Genomic DNA, 20708 nt, shown 5'->3' with positions numbered 1-20708 from the left:
GAATAAGTCTCCAGGGCTTCCCTGGTGGTGCAGTGGTTGAGAGTCTGCCTGCCGATGCAGGGGACACGGGTTCGTGCCCCGGTCCGGGAAGATCCCACATGCCACGGAGCGGCTGGGCCCGTGAGTCATGGCCGTTGAGCCTGCGCGTCCAGAGCCTGTGCTCCGGAACGGGAGAGGCCACAACAGCGCGAGGCCCACATACAGCAAAAAAAAAAAAAAAAAAAAAAAAAAGTCTCCACTCAGAAGCAGTCCACCAAGTTGCAAACCCAGCATCTCCAAATTCAGGCCAGTGGTCTCTGCTACCCTCTGTTCCTCCCGCCTTCTGTATCCCCATTAAGGTTCCATCATTATCCATTCAAGCCAGAAGCACAGGAATCAAGCTCGACTCTTCCCCCTCAACCAGCCCCTCCCACCAAATTACCTCCACCTCCAAGGTCTGTGAAATCCATCCCCGCTCTGCATCCCTGCTCTGCATCCCTGCCCCCAGTTCCAGGTCCCACCACCTCTGCTTAGATGAACACATCTGCCCCCTGACTGGTCTCCACCTCCTCACAGGACCTCCTCTGTTCAAATCTGGATCTGATCTCACGACTCCTAGGCTTGGAATTTTTCTGCTGCTTCCCTGCACTTTCAGGCCCACGTTCAAATTCGCAAACATCATTTACGGGATCCTCCGAGAAGCGCCGCCTGCCCATCCACACTGTCTTCTTACACCTGTACCTGGCACACCACCTTGGTCTTCGTGCTGCAAGCACTTGCCGCGCCCACCCCGACGTGCCAGCTCCCTCACTTCCAGCGGCTCCTCACGGCTCCGCTCCAGCACGACCACACGTGGGAGGCCCTGCCCCACGCTTGCACTCCGGGCCCCGAAGTCGGGTTAGTTCCCCCTCCTCTGGGTGCTGCCCCGTGTACCACCCTGAGAAGTTAATGGCGCCGTATTGGTTGCTGTCCCCAGCTGTACACCCACAGGTCTGTGAACCACTACAAGACAGGGACTGTATTGTTCACTGTGTGTCTTCACTGTCCGGGGCAGAGCCTGTACCATAGGAGTTGCTTGATATGTATTTCTTGAACAGATGAATGATCAAATCAGTAACAATGATATGCGTAAGCTAAGACCTCTAGTGCTGACAGCCTAAAGCTGGTTGTGTGTCTTATGGGTCAGTGTTAGAAAATGCTGGGTGACAGGGGAGTCATGGGTGACAGCTCTGGACAGATGCAACGGAGTGAAACCATCACCACTGCTAGAATATTCAAACGTGAGATGAGTTACAAATGTTATCTCCATTTGCAGAGAGACAAGAGCAAGGAGACCTACCCAAAAACACAGAGGCTCACATATCTTCATTTCAAATAGCATGATTATCATCACAAGACATAACTGTTAAGTTTTTTTTCTGGCATGCCATGACAGAAAAATTGTTAAAGGAACCAGTTAGTCAAATGGCCTTAAAGTATTGTTCGGCAGGAAATTTAATTTCCTAAGCAATTGCTTCATAAGCCATTCAATTTGTGCTATGTATGTTTATGCTGTCATATTGCTAGAAATATGCTGTATGATTTCAAGTAAAAATATGACTTTGAGGACCAAGGTGAAAACCCACTAAAGGAGCAGAGATTCCAAAATCAATTTTTTAAAAAAACACAGATTGAAAATGATTGACTTCTAATTGATATTAGAATGATCAGTTCTTAGGATTGACTTTTTACATCCTTGCCAAAAGTATGCCAGCAAAGCACTTATAAATTTATAAATATAAACAAAAGATGGCAAAGTTTAAATTATTGGACAACTAACTTCCACAATGAATCATAATTAATCTTCAACATTTCTGAGTCGTAAGTGAAGTGCTAATGCATGTTAAGAAAAAGATGCCAAAGAATACAATATATCTGCTTTTATCACATCAAAACGGCTCTCAAAACGCATCAGCTTTTAGGCCTTCATTTATGTGAAATCCTCTAGAGCACAGAAGCTGAGTGTGTGAACTCTGGAGCCAAAATGCAAGAATCGAACTCAGCTCTCCCACTTGTCGGCTCTGAGACGTCAGACAGGTTCCTCTGCCTTGCTGTGCCTCAGTTTTCTCATCTATAAAATGGAGATAACAGCATGTCTACCTCTTGGGCTACTGGAAATATTTACTAAGGGAGTTAACTCATGTGTGTGTCTAGAATAGCATGACATACATAATACTTAAGAAAAGTTAGCACTCTCTGTCTCCTGGTAGGTGGCTGGATACAATAGTAAATTAAGACAACTCCCACCCCATGGGATTATCGCAGCGATAAGTATGTTATTATAAACTTTAATACACAATATTAAGATTGTATAACCTAGTCATAGAAAGATCGGGGAAGGCAAAGTAATCATCAGTTAGATTCTGAGGGCCAGGAAAAAACGATATCCAGCATTTTGCAGAGGGCCTCAGTTTGTGTTTTCCACTGAATAAGGAATTTTAAAGATTGAAAGGTAGTGAGGAAATGGGTCCCACGATTGTTTCCTCAGTTCCTGCATCACATAATTCAACACTGTTGCAAAAGCAGTCACCTTATTGTACAAAATAGACTGATTTATGAATATTATTCTTTTGTAAGATTGAATAATTTTAAAAATGTAATATAAAGTAAGACTAAGAAGAGAATAGGAAATAAGCAAACCCAGTGCAATCATTACAAATAATTATTGCTGACTCTCCGCCTCATATCCTCTTTGGTAAAGGTCAAACTACAGCCATGGGGTGCATCACTCAAATTTTTATGACACCAGAATGTAAGACAAATGCATTACAACTGACAGGTTACAACTCCTTGATCAAGTCTTTCAGAATTTAGCTTCTCTTGATCCACCTCAGAGATCAGGCTAATTAATTGCTAAACAATGAGAGCCACGGCCACCATTTACTGGGAGCTCATTATGTGTCAGGAAGTATGCATATGAATCAAATCTTCATTTTCACTTACTTCAGCTGTTAAACATCTCATCCAAAAAAAGCACCTTATTCCAGCCCCCCAGCCACTTAGTATTTTGTATTTATGTTCCAAGGAAATTCTTGGGCTTCATTTAAAAACACCAAAGTAGAAGCACAGAACCTTTTGGTCAGAAAATATTATTACGTTTCATACCTTCATTCAAGTCAGGTAAATATTAAAAAATATCAACTTTAACTAGAAAAAAGTCAGTGTTGTAGAAACTCGTTACTTTTAGGAATACTTATAAAACGATTTTCTTTAGAGGAATGGATAGTAATCAAGATGCAAATCCAGTAACCTGCCCTGAATCCTCAGGTTAGAAACAAGGCACTCTGTGAAGCACTGCTCAACAACGAAGAGGAAATTACAAAAGCAGGACAGAAACATCAACCTTCCTTGCTCTGTGCATCTCTCCTAAACACAAAATATACACATATGCCCAGTAGTCATCTTGTAAAAGATCAATTTCTCCATGGATTTCTTTTCTCATTCATATCACAATACCAACAATGCAGTCCCTTTAGTATTCGTATATATTTTAAATGCACAACATACAACAACTATCAAAATCTAAAACATCCCAACTGTTAAATAAGCAAATATGAGCTGTGGTGTAACTAAAAACACTCTGATTATAAAAGGTTTTTTTCCTCTTGAAATTTAGTATTTCAATAAATTTTGGAAGGCACAATTATTTCCACCAAAATGAGTAATACGAATGTACATCATTGCTACAGAATTCACATTAAGCATAATGTGAAAAATGTGAGTAAAAATTGAACCAATAAATGACACAGAAAGAAAACAAATGGAAATAAAACAGAGAAACAAGAAGAAATACATTTGGTGTCATGAAGAACCTAGGGGTAAAACGGGAATAAAGACACAGACCTACTTGAGAATGGACTTGAGGATATGGGGAGGGGGAAGGGTAAGCTGTGACAAAGTGAAAGAGCGGCATGGACATATATACACTACCAAACGTAAGGTAGATAGCTAGTGGGAAGCAGCCGCATAGCACAGGGAGATCAGCTCGGTGCTTTGTGACCACCTAGAGGGGTGGGATAGGGATGGTGGGAGGGAGACGCAAAAGGGAGGGGATATGGGAACATATGTATATGTATAACTGATTAAATTTGTTATAAAGCAAAAAATAAAAAAAAATTTTTTTAAAAAGTGTGAAAAAAAAAAAAAGAAGAAATACATTTGGGAAAGAGGTGTTGGAAAATCCTCTCCTAATGAAACATTTTTTTCCCACTTTGAAAGCGAGAGGTTTTTATGTTAATTTCTGACTGCAGGTATGGTTAATGTCATCTCTAAAACGCATTTGAAAGCACAGGCCTTGGTTGAACTCATTGATGATGAGTTTAAACTCACGGATGATGAAAGGGACATACGGGGGAAGGGAGGGAAAAGCAGAGGGACAGGGGTAACACAGTGGGCTGGCAGGAAGCACTGCCCGGGTCACGCAGGGCACAAGGGTGCTCTCGGGGAAGACGGGGGAGGAGGAGGACTAATGTCACTAATTTAAACACTATTAAACTTTTATCTGAAGGCAAGTCTGATTCCACATCCTCCATCAAATAGCCTGTCAATCAAAAAAAAAAAGCCTACCTAACTTCCACTACTATCACCATCTATAATGGCAACAATCATACAGTACTTTGATCATGAATACTCCTCAAATTCTAGCTCAACAAATATGTACTAGACTCAGTCTGATGTCTATTTCCCATTACTTTGGCTCAACTGATGAAAACACAGAACACTTTCTTTTTAAATTTAGGTATAATTAATCCTCCTCTCTCGAGAATTCTACTCTTCATAGAATTATTCCATCTAGTTATCAGCAGCATCTTTTAAATTAAACAAAAAAGGAAAAAGCAATACATCTGACAAAATGCCATACCTGGTGGTACTTCTCGCTGTTTCTCTGCAGGGGGCACGTGCATCTCTAAAATAAATAAATCATAAATCATAAAACACTGCATTACAGATTGCTGACCAGTATTTAAAATACAGACCACTGATCTTTAAGTTACAGTGATCATTTTTACAGACTTTTTCGGTGTTCAATTGCAATTATCATAAAACATTAGGTTTTTCCACCATCCCAACAAAGAAAAATTAGCTATAACTTCGTAAAATGTTGTATATTTCTCAACTGTCCCGAACTACAGGCTTTAAAACATTATCTGCCTAACTGACTGACCTCAAAACTCAGTCTGGCAAAGGAGATATGAACTAAAACCCAAGTTTTCACCACAGTTTTGCATCAGACTTGATACGGAAGCTGAGGAAAGACATTTAAAGCACCTCGTTTCTTGTTAATGGCACAAAAAGTTAAATTGAAACAGAATCTTAAAAATATATCACTATCTTTAATAAAGTTGTTTTTGAAAAATAATACTCAAGGTAACATATTCTAAAACTAGCCAGAAATGTGGATATGAATGTTAACATCTAGTCTTTTTCCTTGGCTACTTCAACCTACTTACAACTAAGGAAACTGTAAGCCTCACCACTCAACAGTGATATGATATATTGACTTGATTCACTCTATAAAATTACATCACATGTTTACATCTTCATCCCTAACAACCCCTGTAACATTATCGTAATCGAGACGTAAGATTGTATCTGCTTTCCCTTTGCTCAAGATTTTTAACAGGCTTTGGTCAAACGGAGGAATTTTTATTAGCATTTTCTAAAACTCAAAATATTTATGCAGCTATTTTAATCATTTTTCTTCTTGCATTACTTTGCTTCTACTTTTAAGAATGATACATGCTCAAAACAGTTGGAAATATTTTAGATAAAAGTTAAAAGGAAACAGAAGAATATCACACATATTCTCCCTGATCCCTGTTAAGCTTCTGGAAGAGTTCCTTCTTCTAGTGGCAGAGCCATGAATGTTTACTAGCTTTCTGTGTTGTGACTGGCTTGTTAATGCTTTGCCTATTTATTTGGTTCTTAATAATCTAGAGGCATGTTAGCACTTTACCAACTTGACCAATATTTTTCTCAGAATTTCTTTTACTTTTGTCATTTTAGGTATATTTGAAAAACTTGTATGCATCATAAAGTATTACCACATCTGCTGTTATCTTCATCCCTGATGTTATACTAAGAGAGGCATTATTATTGTGATAAATTTTCATCCAAATTTATTCTGAAAAACATGTACATTTAACAAACTTATCTGAAGTGTATTTTGGTAATGATATAACAAGAAGATTTTTTAAAAGAAATAATTCGTTATATTAGCACAACCTGAAAGTTTTGCCTATTGATACAGGCTACCTACTCTGTCTTACTCCAGGACTTTGTAAACCCCCTGCAGTATGGCTTTGACCCCCATCAATTTACTCATATAGCTAAGATCACCGACATTCTCCACATTGCCAAATGCGATTCATGCTTCACAAGTCCTGAAATTCCAATGGCAGTATCACAGAACATACTCTTCCTTCCTTCCTTCTGCTCTTTACCATCTTTCCCTGCTGGTTTTCCTCCTGTCTCACTGGCTATGCATGCTCCCTCAAACCTCACAATGTTGGGATTCCTTAGAGCTCATTCCTGGAACTGCTGGTCTACTCCCGCTGCACTCACCTCCAAAATGATCTATTTCCATGGAACTGACACCATCTCCATGGTGATGGCTCTCAAGCATTCATATCCACCTCAGATCTCACTCATCTAGCTCAGATTGGCATATCCAACTCCCTACTTGACACCTCCACCTGGGTATCTCACATAATTCCTAAACATAAAATATCTAATATGGAATCTTTGATTTTCTTCCCTAAACCAGGAAAGAAAATCATTTCTTCTCAGTAAACAGCCCTAACATCCAACAGTTATCCAAATCAAACCAAAGGCCCCCTTGATTCCTCTTTACTGCACAACCATCAGAAAGTTCCATCAGTTGTAATTCTAAAATACATTTCAAGTTTAAAACTTGCCCCTCCATTTCCACTTCACGGTCTTCCTCCAGGCCACCATGATCCCTTCTCTGGATTAAGACACAATAATTTCCTAACAGGGTGGTCCCTTGCTTCCCTTCTCGGTCCATCCAAGCCATTCTCCAAGAGTACAAGTAATCTTTCAAAACATAGATCAGATTATGTCATATCTCACAAGTATTTCCATAGATTCTCACTGTACTTAGAAAAAAATCCAAATTCCTTCCTAGGTCCTCCAAGGCCCCAAATGATCTGCCCCGTCTCTTTACTGCTTAAGCCAATTCAAATTCAGTTTTCTGTTACCTGCAGCAGAAAGCAACCTTACTGACAGAGAAGGGTTTAAGCACAGGACTGACACAGCCAGATGTGTACTTCTGAAGAGGTCACCCTAGTGACGCTGTGAAAGATGGATTTGAAGGGGACAAGCATGGAGTTAAGAAGACTAGCTAGAAGGCTACTGCCATTGTCCAAGAAGTTGATGAGCTACATTACTAGAGCTTCAGAGGAAAGAAGGAATTTGAGAAATGTTTAAGTAGACGATCCAACAGGACTTGGGATTAGCTATAGAGAGAGGGGGAGAGGAGACAACACCCACATTTCTGGTTTGGGAACCCAAGGACTTATTGATGCAACCAGCCAAGATGGGGGAAGACAAGGGAAGAGAAGTTTGGTGGGCGAGTGATGACAAGTCTCCTCTCACTGTCCACTCAAGTGCCGCAGGAACATAGAAACTGCAGGTTGTGCCAGAGGCGTACAATCCAGAGCCCCACTGCCCAGCAGAAGGAATTCCCTGACCAGCCTCTGTTACGCCCTCTACTGGCTGATTAAAAGGCTTAGGAAAAACTGTATTTTTTTTTTCAGTTCATCCCTAATGATTTTTTAACATTTTTATTGGACTATAAATACTTTACAATGGTGTGTTAGTTTCTGCTGCTGTATAACAAAGTGAATCAGCTATACATATATATATATCCCCATATCTCCTCCCTCTTGCATCTCCCTCCCACCCTCCCCATTCACCCCTCTAGGTGGTCACAGAGCACCGAGCTGATCTCCCTGTGCTATGCAGCTGCTTCCCACTATCTATCTATTTTACATTTGGTAGTGTATATATGTCCATGCCACTCTCTCACTTCGTCCCAGCTTACCTTCTCCCTCCCTGTGTCCTCAAGTCCATTCTCTATGTCTGAGTCTGTATTCCTGTCCTGCCCATAGGTTCTTCAGAACCTTTTTTTTTTAGATTCCATATATATGTGTTAGCATATGGTATTTGTTTTTCTCTTTCTGACTTACTTCACTCCGTATGACAGTCCCTAGGTCCATCCACCTCACTACAAATAACTCAATTTCGTTTCTTTTTATGGCTGAGTAATATTGCACTGTATATATATGCCACATATTCTTTATCCATTCATCTGTCGATGGACACTTAGGTTGCTTCCATGTCCTGGCTATAGTAAACAGAGCTGCAATGAACATTGTGGTACTTGACTCTTTTTGAATTATGGTTTTCTTAGGGTATATGCCCAGTAGTGGGATTGCTGAGTCATGTGGTAGTTCTATTTAGTTTTTTAAGGAACCCCCATACTGTTCTCCATAGTGGCTGTATCAATTTACATTCCCACCAATAGTGCAAGAGGGATCCCCTTTCTCCACACCCTCTCCAGCATTTATTATTTGTAGATTTTTTGATGATGGCCATTCTGACTGGTGTGAGGTGATACCTCATTGTAGTTTTGATTTGCATTTCTCTAATGATTAGTGATGTTGAGCATCCTTTCATCTGTTTGTTGGCAATCTGTATATTTTCTTTGGAGAAATGTCTGTTTAGGTCTTCTACCCATTTTTGGATTGGGTTGTTTGTTTTTTTGATGTTGAACTGCATGAGCTGCTTGTAAATTTGAGGGATTAATCCTTTGTCAGTTTCTTCATTTGCAAATATTTTCTCCCATTCTGAGGGTTGTCTCTTCGTCTTGTTTATGGTTTCCTTTGCTGTGCAAAAGCTTTTAAGTTTCATTAGGTCCCATTTGTTTATTTTTGTTTTTAGTTCCATTTCTCTAGGAGGTTGGTCAAAAAGGATCTTGCTGTGATTTATGTCACAGAATGTTCTGCCTATATTTTCCTCTAAGAATTTTATAGTGTCTGGCCTTACATTTAGGTCTTTAATCCATTTTGAGTTTATTTTTGTGTATGGTGTTAGGGAGTGTTCTAATTTCATTCTTTTTTTTTTTTTTTTTTTTTTTGCGGTACGTGGGCCTCTTACTGTTGTGGCCTCTCCTGTTGCGGAGCACAGGCTCTGGATGCGCAGGCTCAGCGGCCATGGCTCACGGGCCTAGCCACTCCATGGCATGTGGGATCTTCCCGGACCGGGGCATGAACCTGTGTCCCCTGCATCAGCAGGCGGACTCTCAACCACTGTGTCACCAGGGAAGCCCTAACTTCATTCTTTTACATGTAGCTGTCCAGTTTTCCCAGCACCACTTACTGAACAGGCTGTCTTTTCTCCATTGTATATTCTTGCCTCCTTTATCAATCATAAGGTGACCATATGTGTGTGGGTTTATCTCTGGGCTTTCTATCCTGTTCCACTGATCTATATTTCTGTTTTTGTGCCAGTACCATACTGTCTTGATTACTATAGCTTTGTAGTATAGTCTGAAGTTAGGGACCCTGATTCCTCCAGCTCTGTTTTTCTTTCTCAAGACTGCTTTGGCTATTCGGGGTCTTTTGTGTTTCCATACAAATTGTGAAATTTTTTGTTCTAGTTCTCTGAAAACTGCCATTGGTAGTTTGATAGGGATTGCATTGAATCTGTAGATTGCTTTGGGTAGTAGAGTCATTTTCACAATGTTGATTCTTCCAATCCAAGAACGTGGTATATCTCTCCATCTGTTTGTATCATCTTTAATTTCTTTCATCAGTGTCTTATAGTTTTCTGCATACAGGTCTTTTGTCTCCTTAGGTAGGTTTATTCCTAGGTATTTTATTCTTTTTGTTGCAGTGGTAAATGGGAGTGTTTCCTTAATTTCTCTTTCAGATTTTTCACCATTAGTGTATAGGAATGCAAGAGATTTCTGTGCATTAATTTTGTATCCTGCTACTTTACCAAACTCATTGATTAGCTCTAGTCATTTTCTGGTAGCATCTTTAGGATCCTCTATGTATAGTATCATGTCATCTGCAAACAGTGACAGCTTTACTTCTTCTTTTCCAATTTGGATTCCTTTTATTTCTTTTTCTTCTCTGATTGCTGTGGCTAAAACTTCCAAAACTATGTTGAATAACAGTGGTGAGAGTGGACAACCTTGTCTTGTTCCTGATCTTAGAGGAAATGGTTTCAGAAAAACTGTATTTCTAATACAAAAAAGGCAAAGCCAAGTTGCATATTGTGTGGTTAGTTCTTTTATATAAAACAACATATGTGGGTTTGGTTGGATGAAGTTCTTTCTAGGGATTCTGAGTTTCCATTTTCTAATTCTAATTGAATAAGAAAACAGACTCAGTTATATTTTCCATAGAGAACTGAGTAATAGGAGGTGGGAGAAAACCTGAGTGCCATCCAGCCTGCTCCATGGATGATCAGCTTAGACAGAGCGGCCCACAGCTCCTGTGCTGGGGTCTCTCCCAGCAGTGAAGTGGACAATGAGGGAAGTTCTAGCATCCCCTCTCCTCCTCTCCCCTTCCCCCTCCCCACCTTCTCCAATTCAGTTGACTGTACTCTGTCTAACCAAGCTCAGAAGCAGTAACATTTAATCTGAAAACTGACAATTAGTGGCTCATAAATCAATTCTAAGATTATCTCATGAGCAAAATTCCCCATGATATGTTCCTTGTGAGCACACAGACTCCAGGGTCAACTGCCGGCCCCAACGCTGGGTTGAAGACCAGCCCAGCCACTCTAGCTGGAACCCTGGCAGCCACCTGACCTCACCTCAGGCTCTCAGCCCTTCATTTGTAAAGTAAGTACAATGCTATTTACCCAGCCTCCTCTTCAGTGCCTATGGTGAGAAACAATGGAAACAGTATATGGGAACGAGCTTTGCAAACTGTTATGAACTACAGAAATCTAAGTCGTGTCAAAGCACCACTATGTAATATATGTAACAGGTTTTATTTTTCTGAAACAAATCCTTCAGGTTCAAAAAAACTTTTTTCCAGCTGAGTAACAATGTAAAGGACGCAACTATGAACACTGTGGTTCATGTCTCTTTTTGAATTATTGTTTTCTCAGGGTATATGCCCAGTAGTGGGATTGCTGGGTCATATGGCAGTTCTATTTTTAGTTTTTTAAGGAACCTCCATACTGTTTTCCATAGTGGCTGTATCGATTTACACTCCTACCATTTCAACCCACCTCTGCCCATGGATAACTCCTTCTCACAAGACCACCTCCTCCTATTTAGGGTGGCCCTCCTCACCCTAACAAGTTACTTTCTACTATACGATCCTGGTTTTATCTCCATCACTGCACTTCTCATAATCTTTCATTACTTCATCATCTCTTTGGCCACTAGAGTTCCAGCCGCAGTGAAAACAGAATTCCAACTCTCTTATTCACTCCTAGCCCCTGAGCACTGTAAAGACAGCTAATAGTAAGGTGTAATAAGTGCTTACTGAAGAAATGAACATAATTTTAATATAAAAAGTAAAACCATGTCTATAAAATTAACTTACCTTCTAAAATTGTGTTTGAGTCATCTACAGCTTTATCTAAAAAAAAGCAAACATGTCTTACATTAACTCATCTTCACTAGGTCCTTAAATGAACATTTCCACTCAGACCTAAATTTGGCTCTTTTTAGATTGGGGCTTCTCATAGAGACACTCACTAGAATATCAACTTTAATTTCTAAATTATATTCAAAGAATACATCAGTAGGCTGGTATTATCCCTGCTGACATAAAACTTACACCATAAACAGGGAATAAACATGGCAACATGATCCAGTTACTTCCTTGGTGACTTGAGAATGTCTTGTATTTCTGACTAAATCTATCTTTTTTGGAGTATAAATAAATGCTTTACAATGTTGTGTTAGTTTCTGCTGTATAACAAAGCGAACCAGCTATATGTATACATATATCCCCATATCCCCTCCCTCGTGAGCCTCCCTCCCACCTTCCCTATCCCACCCCTCTAGGTGGTCCCAAAGCACCGAGCTGATCTCCCTGTGCTATGGAGCCTTTGTTCCACAAGCTATATTCATTTTCACAAGTACAAGGGGAGCTGACTTGCAGGAAACACCTGCTTAGACAAGTATCTTACCTGAACTTTGTGTCCCTTCATTTTCCGATGGCTCAAACGCTGCAAAGTACACAGAAAAAATAATCCTTTAGCACCGTATAACTCCCATTAAAACACAACATTTGCGGTATGGTTCAGTGTCTAATTTATCTTTGAACCTCTGGGTCTCAGTCACTGGGAAGCGGCAGGTTACAGAGTAGAGCCGGGAAGAGTTTGGTCTGGAGTAAAACAGGCCTGGATTCAAATCACAGGGCAGCCACTTTTAGCCAGAGGAGCAATTATATATGCTTCCTTCTTGTAAAATGGGGAAAATTAAAGTTCCTCCCCAGTCGCTTTTTAACTGGATCCAGTAATCTGTTTACCCCGGGGTGATAATGAATTTCATTTTTTTATTTGCTTCGTGACTGTAGTGGAGGCTCTGAGTCACCATGGCTCAACCCGCTTATCACCCTGGGTCCAAGTTTTTACCAGGCAGATTCTCTACTTTGCTTAGGGAGCAATGCTCGGACCTTTCACCCGGGGCAAATGGCCTGCCTCCAGTCCCTGAGAGAGAGGGTTCTGCGGGCAGGTCTTAATCCACTACCTTAACCACAGTCCAGGCTCATCTCTCTCTGCTCCACTGCAAAGGAGGCCCTTGTCTCGGCTGCCGTCTCCCCTCATCCTGGCTGGCTCACTGCTTTCCTAGTCAGCCTGATCCCTATTTTTCCATCTTCCAAAATGCCTGAAAATTTCTGCTACCCTAAGAGCAAACTGTGTTGTTTTTCTAGCACAGTTACAAATATATTCTCCTTGTTCATTTAATAAAGAAAAAAATTTGAATATCTACTGTGTTTCAGATATTATGACTAGTGCTCGGGTAGAGCAGGGGATAATTTTTAACAGATCGTTTTCTATCCTTTTGGTGGCATTTGGAAGACAAAGGAGCAGTGAATGTTTGCGCACTCTGTCACCCTGAGCGGTGCCTGCATTTAATATGCTCAAGTCTATCAACCGAAAAACAAATAAACAAACAAGTCTTTTCTTTTTGTTGTTACTTTATTTATTATGTCCTTTATTTTTTATTGAAGTGTAGTTGATTTACAATGCTTCAGATGGATAGCAAAGTGATTCAGTTATACATGTATGTGTGTGTGTGTGTGTATTCTTTTCCAGATTCGTCTCCATCATAGGTTCTCCCTGCCCTCTCCTTCCTCCATTTCACAATCTAATTTCTTCAGAGTCATTTGCACATGTTGTCTCCTCACTTCCTCTCCTCAACCCACTCCAGTCTGTCTTCCGGCCCTGATCACATCCCTGAAAATGCTCCCCTAAGACCTCCCATGAGCACTCATTTAACCCAATGGACACTTCCTGCCTTTACTGTATCAGGTCTCCTAGCAGCTCCTTCCTTTACAAACACTCTTGTCCTTGGACTCCAATGTGACCATACTCTTGTTTGAGTCTTTCCTTTCTCCTTCCCCACCTTCATCACATCACCTTTTTCTTACCAGGCATTAAATGTTGCTTTTCATCAAAGTCCAGCCATAGATCCTCCTCTACCTGCTCTCTCCTCTCTCCTTAAATGATCTCAGCCTTTGGCTTCAATCACAATGCATATTCTGATGATTCTCAACCTCAGCTATGAATAGACTTCTGAGATCCAAACACCATCCATCAGCTAACTGGGTATCTCCCCTTGGATGGCTCAACAGGCACTATCAGGATGTACAGACTGTACTCGTGACCTTCTGGCCCCAAGCCTGTTTTCCAGTCTCACCGTTTTAGGAAAAAGCACCCCATCCACCGGGGGCACAAGCACAACAGTGGATGTGGTTCCTGACACCTTGCTCTCTCTCCCCAGCTACACTTGCACATCCATCCCCGCCAACTTTATCTTCTACTTCTCAGCTCTGTCCACTTCCATTCACCTTCACTGCCACCACCCTGGTTTAAACCACTATCATCTCTGTCCAACTTCTGTCCACTGCAAACAGTTCTTGCCAAGGTTACCAGTGAGGCCTCCATAGCACGAGGTCCAAGGCAGGTCTTCAGTGCTCACTTGGGTGGGTCCTCAGCAGCCCAGGACACGGCTGAACACGCCTTTCTTGAAACTCATCTCTGATGCCTCGTTTGGCAGAGATGTGACTCAGCGAAGATCAAGTCTGGATAACTGCAGTAACCTAACTGGTCTCCCCACATCTACAATTTTTTTTTTTTTTTTAGCTGCGTGGCGCAGCTTGCGGAATTCTTAGCTTCCCTGCAGTGGAAGTGTGGAATCCTAACCATTGGACCACCAAGGAATTCCCTCCCCACATCTACTCTTGTCTCTCCAATCTATTTGCTACGTTGTAGACAGATCAATCCTTACAAAATGCACTGCCCTAGAAAAGTGTTCCAAGGTGAAGATGAACGTCCTTGACCTCTGGACCCGGACCATCTCACAGTCTCAGCCCCAGTCCCTCTTATGCTCAGTACTCCAGACACATCTCCCCATCAGCAGCTTCATTCTACGTTCCAGCATCCTTTCCCCTGGCCTTGTCAATTGTTCTACTCTTCAGCTCATACTTCAGCCTTCCCTGGTCCACAAACTAGGTAGGGCCACTTTATACTCTTGTTGTACACTACACTCATTCTTATCAGTACTTAATGAAATTGTAACTGAATACTAAACGAAAACGATTTGTATAATTTCTACCCCGCTGCTAAAATACACAGTCCATGAGAATACGAGCCATGTGTGTTCTTCACTGGAACTGCCCCAGTGTCCTACGTTTTGGACACAGGCTACGTGATATATATGTAGTATATGTAGTGTATGAATAAATAAATCAATTAGATGGTAAGACTGTACTGTCATTTGCCAGGTGTTTCCAATGTAGGCTTAATGCTTTCCAGGACATTTTTTATGTGGAAAGCTGGTTCCCTCTACAGCCTTAACAAGCTTTATGTTTTCCAGGTCCTAGAATTTGGAACGTTTAATACAGAATATACTGTTCTCCGACTGAAAAACGGTTTTCTTTTCACCCAACTTACAGCTTTATGTGTGTGTGTGTGTGTGTGTGTGTGTGTATAATATATATATGTGTGTGTATATATATATGTATATATACATATAATATATATATGTGTGTGTATATAATATAGATATATTTGGTCACTTGGTTTCCCTATCTGGGTTCCTGAACTGCACAAAGGTATCTTTTCAGCACATAATGAAGAATCCTCTGTTCTCTTAGATCTATTTGATTTGAAAAAGTTTATGTTCTATAACAAGGTAATTCAAAGTATCTCATCAAAACTTGATGACCCCTCAGGTCATATTTTTACCCTGTTGACATTTTAAATTATATTTATTATGACATTCTTCCTATGAAAATATCTTTACTTTCACAACATCTTTCTTAGCATTGTATCTAATTTTACACTTCTTGCAAATTTGATTTTAAAATTCTCTAGATCTAGTCTGCAGCTTGCATTCCAAACATGTTCTTTCCAGCATATTTAGAAAAACACCACAGTGACCAGCAGAAATTAGAAAACTACCTCAAATCCCACATCTGTGTGCAACTTTTAAATTCCAAATTCCTATTTTCTCCTTCAAATTCAAAATTGAAAAAAAGAATCTAAATTCAATTGTAGTGGCCAAGTTATAAAAAAAAAATACTAGTCCCTAGAGATAGACTGCAGGATTCTTCCAATGGGATCCTTCATATCCCATTAGGAACAGCCACTGTGGATGGTGATCTTGGTAGGGTCTAAAATTTTAAAATCACATGATTAATAAATCACCATCTTAGATCTACATGCAGCCCTTCCTAATTTTCTTCACTTGAGATTCACCAGCTGACATGAGACCACAAATTTTTTGCAAGTAGAGACTCTATATTATTCATAGCTGAATGTCAAGCTCTAAAACCATCCAGCACATGGGAAGTCCTCCATATCTGACTCAAGCACTACACATTTCTTCATCCTTCTTGTTTCACAGACAGTTATACCCAATGGGCTTCTTTCCTTCTACAGAGTCATCTTTGAAGATATTAGAATAAAAACGATCCACCATTGGTATTTTATCATTTCTTAGTCATGTGGACTTATGCAAAATTACTTACATTCTCTGAACCCTACTTCTTTCATCTGGGAAGTAGTGAAAACATAATCTACTTCACGGAGTTTAATAAAACAGCATGAGAAGTGCTGGGGCAACAAGAGGAGCTCTAACTGTCTAAATCAGAATCTGAGGCCAGAACTATTTTCTTTATGCTGCCTTGAAGCCCTGAATGAAGTTCTGCTACACCTTTCTCCATGCTGGCAGATCAGTCATCTTTATTTAACTAAAATTAATCTGCAGAAGCAGCTAGAGTAGTTAAACTCTGACTAAAGTAGTCTTTCAAGCATGGGACTTCTTTTTCATTAAAAGAGAGCTATGACTATAAAGTAATGAGATGTGTTTTCTTGAATAATTTGTAACCACTTCCTAAGGCACCTTGCAAAGAATTTAAGAAACAATTTAGGCAATGGCAGAACCACTGGATTAGGTAGACAATCTCCCCAAGTAAACTCTTTGAGAACTACCCATTCATTTGGATGTTTTAAGTTATGGTATAATATTTATAGCTAAAATACTACTCTCCATACTTCACAGTCAAAACTCTTGAGTAGATTTTAAAACAAGTAGGTAACTTAAGGTCAAGAAGCATTTTCAGACCTTGCTCATCATATGCCTGGTAGGTGATGTCATCTGCAAAAAAGAGAGTAAAACCAAAATAAGTATCACTTATTTAATAAGTATTGCTTATTACAATATTACTTGAGTCATTCTGTGTAATTGCTTAGCTAAAAAACACAACTTAATCTCAAATACAGAATTCTGTTCCTTTAAATATTAATGTTTGAACAATCAGTGAGAAATGCCTCTGGCTAAAAAACAAGAGGAAAGGGCAGGTAAATTATTTTCATAAAATTTCCTCAGATTGGCGGGGGGACCTTCAAGATGGCGGAGAAGTAAGACATGGAGATCACCTTCCTCCCCACAAATACATCACAAATACATCTACATGTGGAACAACTTCTACCGAACACCTACTGAACACTGACAGAAGACCTCAGACTTCCCAAAAGGCAAGAAACTCCCCATGAGACTGCATAGGGCAAAAAAAAAAAAAAAAAAAGAAAAAGAAAAAACAGACAAAAGATTTGGGACGGGACCTGCCCCTCTGGGAGGGAGCTGTGAAGGAGAAGAAGTGTCCACACACTAGGAAGCCCCATCACTGGCGGAGACGGGGGGCGGAGGGGGAAGCTTCAGAGCCACGGAGGAGAGCACAGCAACAGGGGTGCACAGGGCAAAACAGAGAGATTCCCGCACAGAGGATCAGTGCTGACCAGCACTCACCAGCCCAAGAGGCTTGTCTGCTACCCCACCGGGGCAGGCGGGGACTGGGAGCTGAGGCTCGGGCTTCGGAGGTCAGACCCCAGGGAGAGGACTGGGGTTGGCTGCGTGAACACAGCCTGAAGGGGGCTAGCGTGCCACAGCTAAACGGGAGGGAGTCCAGGGAAAAGTCTGGAACTGCCTAAGAGGCAAGAGACCATTGTTTCAGGGGGTGCGTGAGGAGAGGGGATTCAGAGCACCACCTAAACGAGCTCCAGAGATGGGCGCGAGCCGCGGCTATCAGTGTGGACCCCAGAGACGGGCATGAGACGCTAAGGCTGCTACTGCAGCCACCAAGAAGTCTATGTGCAAGCCCAGGTCACTATCCACACCTCCCCACCCAGGAGCTGTGCAGTCCGCCACTGCCGGGGTCCCGGGATCCAGGGACAACTTCCCCGGGAGAACGCACGGCGCGCCTCAGGCTGGTGCAACGTCACGCAGCCCTCTGCCGCCGCAGGCTCGCCCCGCATCCGTACCCCTCCCTCCCCTCGGCCTGCGTGAGCCAGAGCCCCGGAAGCAGCGGCTCCTTTAACCCCGTCCTGTCTGAGCGAAGAACTGATGCCCTCAGGAGAACTACATGCAGAGGCAGGTCCAAATCCAAAACTGAGCCCCAGGAGCTGTGCAAACAAAGAAGACAAAGGGAAATTTCTCCCGGCAGCCTCAGGAGCAGCAGATTAAAGCTCCACAATCAACTTGATGTACCTGCTTCTGTGGAATACATGAATAGACAACGAATCATCCCAAAAGTGAGGCAGTGGACTTTGGGAGCAACTGTAGACTTGGGGTTTTCTTTCTGCATCTAATTTGCTTCTGGTTTTATGTTTATCTTAGTTTAGTATTTAGAGTTTATTATCACTGATAGATTTGTTTACTGATTTGGTTGCCCTCTTCCTTTTTTTTTGTAGTTTTTTTTTCCTTTTTCTCTTTTTGTGAGTGTGTATGTGTATGCTTCTTTGTGTGATTTTGTCAGTATAGCTTTGCTTTTACCATTTCTCCGTTCTGTCTGTCCGTTTTTTTAGTATAGCTTTTAATGCTTGTTATCATTGGTGGATTTATTGGTTTGGTTCCTCTCTTCTTTCTTTTCTTTTTTAAAATTACTTTTTAATTTTCTTAAATATTTTTTTATATTTTTTATTTTAATAACTTTATTTATTTTATTTTTTTTCTCCCTTTTCTTCTGAGCCATGTGGCTGACGGGTTCTTGGTGCTCAGGGCAGGTGGCAGGCCTAAGCCTCTTACGTGGAAAAGCCGAGTTCAGGACATTGGTCCACTAGAGACCTCCTGGCCCCATGTAATGTCAAACAGGGAAAGCTCTCCCAGAGATCTCCATCTCAATGCTAAGACACAGCTCCACTCAACGACCAGCAAGCTACAGTGCTGTACACCCTGTGCCAATCAACTAGCAAGACAGGAACACAACCCCACCCATCAGCAGAGAGGTTGCCTAAAATCATAATAAGGTCACAAACACCCCAAAACACACCACCGGAAATAGTTCTGCCCACCAGAAAGACAAGATCCAGCCTCATCCACCAGAACACAGGCACCAGTTCCCTCCACCAGGAAGCCTAAACAACCCACTGAATCAACATTACCCACTGGGGGCAGACAGCAAAAACAACAGGAACTACAAACCTGCAGCCTGTGAAAAGGAGACCCCAAATGCAGTTAAGTTAAGCAAAATGAGAAGACAGAGAAATACACAGCAGATGAAGGAGCAAAATGAAAACCAACCAGACAAAACATATGAACCAGAAACAGGCAGTCTACTTGAAAAAGAATTCAGAGTAATGATAGTAAAAATGATCCAAATCCTGGAAATAGATTGAAGAAAATACAAGAAACGTTTAACAAGGATCTAGAAGAAGTAAAGACCAAACAAACAATGATGAACAATGCAACAAATGAAATTAAAAACTCTCTAGAAGGAATCAAGAGCAGAATAACTGAGGCAGAAGAATGGATAAGTGACCTGGAAGATAAAATAGTGGAAATAACTACTGAAGAGCAGAATAAAGAAAAAAGAATGAAAAGAATTGAGGACAGTCTCAGAGACCTCTGGGACAACATTAAATGCACTAACATTCAAATTACAGGGGTCCCAGAAGAAGAGAAAAAGAAAAGGACTGAGAAAATATCTCAAGAGATTATAGTTGAAAACTTCCTTAATATGGGGAAGGAAATAGTCAATCAAGTCCAGGAAGCACAGACAGTCCCATACAGGATAAATCCAAGGAGAAACACGCCAAGACACATATTAATCAAACTACCAAAAATTAAATAAAAAGAAAATATATTAAAAGCAACAAGGGAAAAACAACAAAAAACATACAAGGGAATCCCCATTAGGTTAACAGCTGACTTCTCAGCAGAAACTCTGCAAGCCAGAAGGGTGTAGCAGGACATATTTAAAGTGATGAAAGGGAAAAACCTACAACCAAGATTACCCTACTCAGCAAGGATCTCATTAAGATTCAACCGAGAAATTAAAAGCTTTACAGACAAGCAAAAGCTAAGACAATTCAGCACCACCAAACCAGCTTTACAACAAATGCTAAAGGAACTTCTCTAGGCAAGAAACACAAGACAAGGTAAAGACCTACAATAACAAACCCAAAACAATTAAGAAAATGGTAATAGGAACATACATATTGATAATTACTGTTAATGTAAATGGATTAAATGCTCCAACCAAAAGACACAGACTAGATGAATGAATACAAAAACAAGACCCATATATATATGCTGTCTACAGAGACCCACTTCAGACCTAGAGACACATACAGACTGAAAGTGAGGGGATGGAAAAAGATATTCTATGCAAATGGAAATCAAAAGAAAGCTGGAGTAGCAATTCTCATATCAGACAAAATAGACTTTAAATTACAGAATGTTACAAGAGACAAAGAAGGACACTACATAATGATCAAGGGATCAATCCAAGAAGAAGATACAACAGTTGTAAATATTTATGCACCCAACAGGAGCACCTCAATACATAAGGCAAATGCTAAGAGCCATATAAGGGGAAATTGACAGTAACACAATAATAGTAAAGGACTTTAACACCCCACTTTCATCAATAGACAGATCATCCAAAATGAAAATAAATAAGGAAACA

At 40.8% G+C, this 20708-nt stretch overlaps 1 protein-coding gene across 4 annotated transcripts in view; it reads right to left on the bottom strand.

Annotated features, from left to right (window-relative positions):
* The window catches only part of ASPH (aspartate beta-hydroxylase), a 230196-nt gene that overhangs the window by 129677 nt on the left and 79811 nt on the right, over window positions 1-20708 (bottom strand). For all 4 annotated transcript variants that reach the window (XM_082601145.1, XM_082601143.1, XM_082601142.1 and 1 more), the window contains 4 exons: window positions 16868-16900; window positions 12202-12240; window positions 11610-11645; window positions 4880-4924 (listed from right to left, as the gene is read on the bottom strand). In XM_082601145.1, coding sequence (XP_082457271.1) covers window positions 4880-4924; window positions 11610-11645; window positions 12202-12240; window positions 16868-16900 — 153 coding nt within the window. The remainder of the gene's footprint in view (window positions 1-4879; window positions 4925-11609; window positions 11646-12201; window positions 12241-16867; window positions 16901-20708) is intronic.

The sequence above is a fragment of the Mesoplodon mirus genome (genome assembly GCF_964341445.2).
Source record: "Mesoplodon mirus genome assembly, chromosome: 16".
NCBI classification, from domain to species: Eukaryota; Metazoa; Chordata; class Mammalia; order Artiodactyla; family Ziphiidae; genus Mesoplodon; species Mesoplodon mirus.
This window is presented reverse-complemented; position numbering and strand designations above follow the sequence as displayed.